General features: G+C 44.5%; 1 protein-coding gene across 2 annotated transcripts; it reads left to right on the top strand.

The window, feature by feature from the left end:
* Positions 1–5314: 5314 nt before the first annotated feature.
* LOC103706865 (probable serine/threonine-protein kinase PBL7) lies at positions 5315–9361 on the top strand. 2 transcript variants are annotated; one of them, XM_008791120.4, is made up of 6 exons: positions 5315–5606; positions 5671–5924; positions 6037–6172; positions 7736–7994; positions 8148–8280; positions 8737–9361. In XM_008791120.4, the coding sequence occupies exons 1-6, from the start codon at positions 5459–5461 to the stop codon at positions 9013–9015; spliced, it is 1209 nt and encodes a 402-aa protein (XP_008789342.2). In that variant the 5' UTR covers positions 5315–5458; the 3' UTR covers positions 9016–9361. The 2 variants fall into 2 exon arrangements, with proteins under 2 accessions (XP_008789342.2, XP_008789341.2); XM_008791119.4 differs by having other exon boundaries at positions 5316–5606; positions 5668–5924.
* The last annotated feature ends 929 nt before the right edge of the window (positions 9362–10290 follow it).

The following is a 10290-nucleotide window of genomic DNA, read 5'->3' as shown; positions in this document are numbered from 1 at the left end:
CACTAGTTTTCACTTAGTGTCTGGCATGTATGATTTATATTAGATGAGACAGACGCAAGAACCTTGTCTGGAGGCGTTCAGCAAAAATTAGGAAGATTTTGTTTTTTTATTGAGTAGGCTTAGATGCATCATATATTTTTTCTAAGCAGTAAATATTATCTTAATATATGTAAAATAAAATTTAAATATTTTAAAAGTTTAATTATGTCATATCAGTTGTTTGTACTCTACCATAAAAATGATGTATCAAGATTTGCTTCTAACAATTCATGTTATATATAAAGAGAGACCGGTTGGAAAAAGTTGGGTTCTAAAATAGAAATAGGAATAAATAACTTCCATTCTAGCTATTTGGTTCGTGAGAGTTTTATTTTTATATCAATTTAAAGTGAAAATAGGGTGCCCAATCTCTCCAAATCTAATTCTAATTCTTTTTTAATATTCAAATTTTATTTCTATTCTAATTTCATTCCCACAAATCAAGCAGGTCAGGCAATATGGCTATTTTAATTTCTATTTCAATTCATTCAAATTCTGATACCGGTTCCAACCGCAAACCATATACATCCTTGAAGGGTAGAGTATGGATTTAGAGATTGGGGCTCGTTTGGTTCGCGGGAAGCATTTTTCCTTCTAGGAACATAATTCCTGAAAAATAGATTTCCAGGAAGAGGATGCCTAGGAAAGTACTTTTGGCATGTTTGGTTGACCATGGGAAAGTATCAAATTTCCAAAGTGCTTATGTTTGGTTGACCATCCACTTTCCTGAAAAAGTTATGTATAATTTCTATTATGCCCTTAATAAAAATTAGGTATTTAATGCCTTTTTAATATTTTTTCAATGCTAAAGGGCCTTTTTGGGAAAAAATAAAAATGGAGTGATTCCCGTTTCATGGAAAATAATTTTTCCATGTTTCTCATGGGAAAGACTTTCTCATGAAATATGAGAATCATATTCCCATTAATACAACTTTTTCATCTCTCTTTTTTAAAAACTCCAATTAAATAAGAGGCATCTAATTACTTTTTTTTTGGCTAAAAACAGGCAATTCATACGACTCGGGTACGAATACACCCAGCAGAGTCTGCAAACAAAAGGTCCCAAAATGCACCGGGCACATCGTCCCTACCAACCCAAAGGGTGCCTCTTGAGTGGCTCGCAACATACGCCGCCACCCAGTCTGCCGCCCCATTCGCCTCACGATATACATGCATAGCCTGAAAAGTAAACCCTTCCCTCACCATCAACCATATATCACAGAGTAAAGGATGAACTCCTCCATCACTGTGAGGGTCCTTCCGGACCCAACTAATCACCGTGGCTGAGTCACCCTCCAGGAGGATGGAGCTTGCCTGAATGCATGTCGTGCATACCATAATACCATCCAAGCCGCCCGCAGCTCTGCCCCTAGGATCGAGGTGTCGAAGATCTGACAGCCCCCTGCTGCCACTATGCTGGAGCTCGGGCCCCTGATAACAAAACTTGCTCCTCCCCTCCTGCCTCCATCCAAGACTGAGCCATCAAAATTGACCTTGAGGAAGCTTGGGGGTGGGGGCTCCCAAGTGAAGAACACCGTATGAGAAGCTGCCGAAGCAGTATGAGAGCCCCAGATATCCCGAGCTGTCAAAGATCTATGATCCGGATCTACAGAATGGAACTCTACTGTCTAAGCCCGAACCCGCTCCATCACGAACCGTGGGGACATGCTAGGCTCGCCAAAAACTCGGACGTTCCTGGCCATCCATACCTGATAAGCTATGCAGGACGCCCTAATAACCACAAACCTCATCTGGGGGGAGATGGAACAACACCGGACCTCCTCCAGAAAACTATCCCTCCGGCTCCAAACTGCCTCTGAAATCCTGGACAACCTCCAAGTCCCCCTCGCCCAGACACACTGGAATAGTGCATGATCCACTGACTCATCTGCCTCACAATACTGGCACATAGGAGGAATGCTAACTCCACGTCGGCTTAGCTCCAAGCTCATCGGCAGACGGTCCCAGGCTACCTTCCAGAGGAATAATGCAACCCTCTGGTATAGCCCAAACCTCCATATCCAGCCACAGTCCCTACCCAGGTCTGACTCCTGCTGAAGCGCCCGAGCGACATCACCAACCCTGACTCTGGCCCTACAAGTGGTGCTCCATACCCTAACATCTGGACCCACCGATCCCGGGATGGGGAGAGCCCGAATCCGCTCTACTAAGTGCTCCCCAAAAAATTGGCCCAACCTATCGTCATCCCACTCTGCCTCCCCAGGCATGAGGAGGTTGTGCACTCGGAGCCCCGCAGGCCCTTCACCGCTGATCATCGTCGGCCACAGCCTCAGCGGAAGTGCATCCACCCAAGGGTCCTCTATCACATCAATGCTCCGTCTGTCGCCAATCAACCACCTAGTATGTGCGAGAGCTGTAGGCATATACCTCCCTATCTCACGCCACATGAAAGATGTCCTCCGGCCGCCCACCACCTCGCCAGCTGAGCCTGCCCGATATCTCGCTATCATGACCTGGCACCAAAGTCCATGTGACTCCAGAACAATCTACACTGCACGTCGCGCTAGGAGTGCCTCCCGCCTCACCAGCAGTGACTGCACCCCCAAACCACCCTCCCTCAGAGGCAGGCATACTCTCTCCCAGGCCACCAAGTGTACCCCGTGGCCCCTCCCAGAGGAGCCCCACAGGAACCTATGCATAAGCCGCTCTATCCCCACCAGCACCGTCTTCGGCACACTAGTATGGGCCATAATATAAACAGGCATGGAGCAGAGAACCAACCTGACCAACGTCAACCTGCCCATCATAGAGAGTGACGAGGCTCTCCAACCCTCGAGCCTGCTCTGCACCCTTTGCATCAAAATGGAGCACTCCGCCATCCGTAGCCTCCTCCCTGTGATGGGGACACCAAGGTAGTCCAGTGCTCCCTCTTGCTCCCGCATCTCCAATATTGCCTTGATCTCCCGTCCGACTCTCCGCTCCGTGCTCGGACTGAAGTATATGGATGACTTCTGGCGATTGATTCTCTGCCCGGACGCCATACAATACTCCATCAACACCCTCTGGAGGGCTCGCGCGTCCCTCACCCTCGCCCTAGCCAGTAGTAGGCAATCATCTGCAAAAAGTAAGTGAGAAATAGGGCGAGCACCCGGGGCTGGACTGTAAGCAGCCAACTCCCGGTTCTCGCATGCTACATGTAAAGCACGGGACAGTACATCAGAGCAGATGATGAACATGTATGGGGACAAAGGATAGCCCTGACGAAGCCCCATAATAACTCGAAAGAAAGGCGAAGGCGTACCATTGATCAAAATGGAGAAGCTAGGCCCCTGCACGCAGCCGAGAACCCAGTCAATCCAGATCTGATGGAAACCAAAACTCTCCAATGCCCGTCTAAGAAAATCCCATCGGATCCGGTCATAAGCACGCTCCATGTCCAGCTTTACTGCAATCAAACAACGCCTTCTCGAGACTCGCTGTAAATCTCCCATCATCTCATGAGTTAGCAAAATATTATCTGATATACTTCTCCCAACCACAAACGCACCCTGCTCCTGACTAATAATGCTAGGCAACAAAGCCTTCATCCTCCCAACCATAAGCCTTGCCACTATCTTGTACAATGTGGTACACAAACTAATAGGCCTGTAATGGCCCGGCTCCGATGCATCCTGGCGCTTCGGGACAAAAGTGATGTGAGTAGCCTGCCAGTCATCTGCCATCACGCCCTACTAAAGTATAGTTGTACTGCCTCCACCACTGACATCCGAATAATACTCCAATATCTCCGAAAGAAAAAAAAAGGTGGAAAACCATCCGGTCCTGGAGCCTTGTCCCCTGCTAAGGCCTAAACCGCCTCCTACCTTCGTCCTGGATCAATGCTTTGTTATCAGCCTCCTCAATTTTGGCTGCCGGCCTGGGGAGCTGACCAAGCACATAGGGCCCCCCTACCTTCGTCCATCTGGATCTAAAAAAGTTAAACATCACCTGTCTCACTGCCGAGTCCTCCTCCACCCGCTGGCTCGCCCCAACTCTCAATGATCGTACATATTCCTTTGCCTCCTGATGATCGTCGATCGATGAAAGAAGCTGGTATTTCGGTCCCTCTCCTTGACCCACTGTGCCCTCGACTTCTGCCTCCAAAAAATCTTCTGCTGATGCAGTAACGAGTGATGAGAGGTCAAGTGACGACGCATGTCAGCCATCTCCTCCTCCTCAAGCTCTCCATCTCAATCCTCCCTCCCCTGGAGATCCACAATCAACCCCTCTACCTCCTCAAGTCTCCTGAAGATGTTGCCCACAACCTCCTGGTTCCATTTGCGAAGGCATCGTTTAGTGAGCTCCAATCTATGCGACACCCTCTGCATGGCATCTCCCTGCACTAGCATGCCTCAGGCCCTCCTAACTACTTCCCAAGACTGGGGGTATGACAACCACAGCTTCTCAAATCGGAATGGGCTATGGTGGCTGGAGCTCGAAGCTGTAGAAAGTAAAAGAGGACAATGATCTGAGGTAATCCGAACAAGGTGACTGACCTGGTATGATGGGAATCCCTTCTAATTATTTTTTTGTTGACCATATTTTTCCTGTTTTTTTTTTCAGCGAACTAAACCAGCCTCTCTAAAACATCAGCCAAATTAAAAAAAAAAAAAAAAAGTAGTAAAGAGTTACTCTAAAATACCGGAATGTTTACCTCTCTCTGGAGAAGACGAACGCTTCCTCCAATTTATCGTTTCATCATCATCAAGCCATCCACGAACCGAGTCCCGAGCAATGGGCCCGAAGTCAGAATCATCCTGTCCTACGCCAAACACCACACACCCATTCCATCCATCATAAAGCCAGAGAACCTGGAAAACGCAGACAGGATCAGGTACCTCTCTCCTCTTTTGCTTACCTGTCATCTATTCGTTGGTCTTATTCAGTGTTTTGTGATTTAATGAAGCCATTCGATCTCTTTCAGAGATCCCAAGATTCCCCCGTTCGCACGGTCCCAAAAGCTTTTTTTCTTTTAGTACAACCTAAAACCATTTTCACGTTCAAATGATTTGTCTCTATTCTTCGGCCCCAATAAGGTACCAAGATTCTCTATTTCCACGTGTCGCGTGCCTAATGGTAAGTCGTGGAAAAACCAAGGTGTACCACTAAATACATCATGCCACCTGGCAAGGAACTTGCTTTGGTATCGTAATGAGGCCTCGTAATAGCAACACTCGTCCGTCCCTTGCATTTTACTTATTAGTACAGAAAAATATAATAATTTGACTGACAGTCCCCCCCTCAACCTTTTTCTGTTCCGTCCCATCGATCACTGCCCCCGTAGTTCGTACCCTTGCGCCCTACTGTTCTCTCACTCTCTTTCTCCATCACTCCCAGGGCCATCTCCCACACTGAGGTCTACTAAGGTTAGGGTTAGGGTTAGGAGTTGTGCCCCATTCGCCGGGAGGGCCCAGACGAGATGGACGGCGACGAGACGAGGAAGGAGCGCGTGGCCTTGGTGGTGATCGTCGTCTTCGCCGTCCTCGCCCTGGCCTCCGTCCTCGCCGCCTTGAGCTACTACTGCTACATCCGCGCCAAGGTCTCCAAGCATCGCAAGGGCCGCAAGAGTAAGTCTTATGCCTTCTCCCTCCTTCCTTTTCTCTTCGTCTTGATCCGTTCTTGTTTCAGAAGAAGGGAATGAGGAGAAGAGGGCGATCGGCGGCGCCGGCGGCGGAGAGGTAGAGGTGGTGGTGGGGGAGAGAGGGGTGCAGGTGTTCAGCTTCAAGCAGCTCCACGCGGCGACGAGCGGGTTCGGGAAGGGGAATGTGGTTGGCCACGGGAGTTTCGGGTCGGTGTACAGGGGAGTCCTTCCCGACGGGAGAAAGATCGCCGTGAAGTTGATGGATCTGGCGGGGAAGCAGGGGGAGGAGGAGTTCAAAATGGAGGTCATTTCCTCTTTTTTTTTTTCCCTCCAAATCCGATGATCATATTGGATTCTATTTATTGTGTCATTATTTGTGTTATCTTGAAATGAATGCGCTTGAGATGGCGATGCAGGTGGACTTGCTTACACGGCTTCGGTCGCCGTATCTGCTGGCATTGATCGGGTATTGTTCTGATGGCGGCCACCGGCTGTTGGTATACGAGTACATGGCAAATGGCGGACTGCAGGAACATCTGTATCCTGCCAGCGGTATGTTGGCGTTCTAATCTTCGTTTGTATTCTTCATAAATTTGTCAAGGGATGGGACTTGCTTGTTGAATTGAATGTCTTCGTGGGTAGTGTAGAGCGCAGATTTGATGATCTCAGTGGCAAGACTAAGTGCTTGTTAGAGCCGCAATATTGTGACCTGTAATCGAACAAGAAAGAAAAAAAGACCCATACTGTGTCCTTTTAGATCCTAAATTGAAAGATCCTTGAATAGTGGCTGAAATTTGATCAGATGTGGCAAGGAGATGAATGGTTAATAACCTCCCGAGCCCTTTCAACATAGAAGCTATCAGAGCCTCGCGTTTATATGTAAAAAAGATATAATCATATCTAATGATCCATGTAAATTCGTGCGGAGGTCTGTATGATCCAAAAAAGCAACCATCTTTGAACTTTGTAGCTTCGGAAATCTAAATCCTTTCTGTTTTTTCTGTTTCATTCTTTCATGATCTCATTTATCCATATGGCTTACCATTCCGCTGGCATTTAGGGATATGTTTGAAAGAAATGCTAAAGTAACATACAGGCCCCAAAGCCAATCCTAAAGAAATGGAGTTGGCGCCCAAGCAATTGCAGTAAGAGGGAAGGTCACATGGCAGCCCCCTGATGGCAGAATACTGAAGTCGGCTAACCCTGTTTTTTTCACGGCTATTTGTGAAGACCATAGGCTATTGTATTATTGCTCTTTAAGAGATCGGGGCCCTTTTGTATATGTTACAACATCTCCATTACCCATCTTGTTTTCTAAATTTTTCCTTTTCCTCCCTCTATATGAACTGTCTTGTCCAAGAAGAGGAGAAAACTGCGGTAGCAGAGAGTAATGAATATCAATGAGGGAAATTTGATAGGGGAAGTCTATGGTGTTGGATCCAAGATGATGAGCTGAAATGTTTATGTCCATGAGCGCCATGAAGCATGTATGACATGAATAAAAGCTGCCCCCTATCAACATGTCTTGTTCATGATATAGGATAACCATTGAGTTAAGATGGTACTACGGGAGGATCATAGAGGATGTACACTACAGAAATCCAACTTGCAGGTTTCTTAAAACTTGTGATGTCAACAATAATATAATGTATAAATGCAGTATACAAAGTTGTTACTGTGGTAAACCAGCTAAAAGATTCAACTTATGATACATTTGAACTGGAAAAACTGCCTAGCACTGAGGTACATTTATCCTTACTAAATTTTGGATTCCAGGATATTGCTGAAATGATCAGGATGCACTTTCTATGATTGTTGACCTCGAAACCCTTCATTAACTAACTGATCTTAGTTGTTGATACCCAACTGATCAAACAGCTAGGGGACTCTACATCAATATGAACACCTTTTTCGAGTCCATTCTAAAAGCAATATATGCATATAGGCTCCTATATGGTATCAATTTACCCCACGGATTGGTAGTCGACCTTTCTGTAAAGAATTGCTCTGGGCATGGAACAATGGCTTGTGCTGTGCATGTTAAACTAATGTTACTAGAGGTATGGTAGGTATCTTCTTTCTATTTGAATTTACTGACATGATTTAGATATTCAGGTTCTTGTGGTGGTATTTCAAAGTTAGACTGGGAAACAAGAATGAAAATAGCTCTTGAAGCTGCAAAAGGCTTGGAGTACCTGCATGAGCATGTCTCTCCACCTGTAATTCACAGGGATTTTAAGAGTAGCAACATCCTCTTGGACAAAAACTTTCATGCCAAAGTTTCAGATTTTGGCTTGGCCAAACTTGGATCTGACAAAGCTGGAGGCCATGTTTCCACACGAGTTTTAGGCACCCAAGGATATGTTGCCCCAGAGTAAATACTGAAACTGTCCATCTTTTTCTTATTGTAAATGATGTTTTAATAAATTTTCTACCTGTCTTGGACAAGAAATGTGTTGCAGCTTCCAAAAGTCAAGTGATGAAGAAAAGCGTATTTTCACTTGTGTTCCTTATTTTTTGCTTGCAGGTATGCTTTAACTGGGCATTTGACAACGAAATCAGATGTGTATAGCTATGGGGTTGTGCTTCTGGAGCTGCTTACAGGCCGGGTTCCAGTTGACATGAGCAAGCCTCCTGGGGAAGGTGTTCTTGTGTCTTGGGTGGGTAATCTACATTCAGTGCTGTTTGGTGGTCACAATGTAGTGAGCACTTTTTTCCTTGCAGCTTGCCAAACTAGGCATGTCTTTTAAGCTACAGAAGACTCTTCTTAGCATGCTATTGGGAAATTATCTAAGTTGAATGATATCATTACCAACGAAATCTAAGCAACATCTAAGTGTTGTATCTCTTGTTTCTGAGGTGTTTAGAGAACACACCATCATCCTGATTTCTTATTCATGGCTTGGATCGTCTAGTAAGCTGCACTTCTATCTTTTCATCAGGATTCCCTGAAGCCATCCTTTTTAAGCTGTGCTTCGTATTTTGTTATATCAGTTGCATGTTCTGCAATATAATTACATTCTTTGCTATGTTTATATAAAAAGCCTTCCCGTTTAAATTATTTTTCCCTGGTATTCTAATTGTTGGATTTCATTCTTCTGCCGGTAATTATAAAGGCTCTGCCTCGCCTGACCGACAGAGACAAGGTTGTTCAGATTATAGATCCAGCAATGGAAGGACAGTGCTCTATGAAGGATGTTATTCAGGTTGCTGCCATTGCTGCCATGTGTGTGCAACCGGAGGCTGATTACCGGCCCCTGATGGCAGATGTTGTCCAGTCGCTGGTCCCTCTCGTCAAGCACAAGTCCACTGCAAAAGTAGGCAGCTGCTCCAATTTTCAATCCCCTCGGTCTCCAGTGGCGCCGGAATGCGGTAAAATCGCTACTGCATCCTGAAGTTCTCCACCAACTGGCTTTCCGCATTTTGTTAGTTTAGATGATGCATGTGGGCGCAAGATCCTCGAGTCAATATCAATGATCTTTCTTTGTGACTATATCAGCATCAAATTTTGGCAATCTTGGAGCTTCATGTTCTAGGGTGAACCTGACTATGATATATTTGCTGTACTGTTTAGGGAGGAGAGAGACATGTGTTGTTGTAGACATGGAAGCCTTTCAGTGCTGGCCTGTTGGCAGTCTTATGATTAGCCATGGCCTAATTAAACTAGGATCTTAAGCTATGTAATCCTATTGGAAAATTATCTGCCTAGAGTATATATATAGTTGTTTTCACATGTCTAAATATCTTCTCTGATCTATCATGGCTTATAGATGCTGGGTTCTTTTTCGTGCCTCAAGTGAGAGGATTTAAAAATTAATTGAGTGATTAGTATGGAAAAAATTAAAAAGAAATAGAAAAATAGCAAGTAGATTGGATTAAGAATGATTATGACATAATATGAGTGGGAGGAGGAAGTCATCTCTGCTCCTTCAATCTTGGTGAATTCTATCACTTGAATCTTGCATGGAAGGTGGTGTAAATTGATTCCTTTGCTTGTAAGCGAGACTTAGAGACTTAAAGATGTTTTGTTGATGATATAAAGATGTCGGTCAAGTCACTGTAATTCTATGTATGAGAAGCTTGACCATTCATTTTATGGGATCTTTTGATCTTCGTATATGAATGGTTTGAATCTGTGGATTTCTGAACATTTATGTAGAAGTATGTTGAATCTTTGCTCTGGGCAACTTAATGTCCATATGAGAGTAGATTGAATCTTTGCTTCCTGGGCAAAATTAGAACCATATTTATTGATGGATATAATGTTATTTATTGCCCAGAAAGGTTTCACATTCTGGAATCCTATACTTGGATTGTTAAATCAAGCACTTCATAGGATTGCAAGATACCAGACAATTGACTTGTACGAACGAAATGTGTTGGAAAAAGGGTAAATAGTATTTCTTTCTCTATTTATCAAACTTATTGGAAGTTATTTTCAACAATAACTTTCTCTTTCTTCGATGATGATTAGTAGCTGTTTCTTATATAAATCTCTCCTTTTGGGATGCTTAATTTTGCAAATTGCACCCTGCATTTTAATAACTTTTTTTAAAATATTAATTTGAGTTTTTTTGCATGGATGCCCTTTTAAATATCGGATTTTGCATGAATACACTTCCAAAATTGATATTTGCACATATACCCCCGTAAAACTCTATTATTGTACA

Source organism: Phoenix dactylifera, chromosome 4 (genome assembly GCF_009389715.1).
Source record: "Phoenix dactylifera cultivar Barhee BC4 chromosome 4, palm_55x_up_171113_PBpolish2nd_filt_p, whole genome shotgun sequence".
Classification (NCBI taxonomy): Eukaryota; Viridiplantae; Streptophyta; class Magnoliopsida; order Arecales; family Arecaceae; genus Phoenix; species Phoenix dactylifera.
This window is presented reverse-complemented; position numbering and strand designations above follow the sequence as displayed.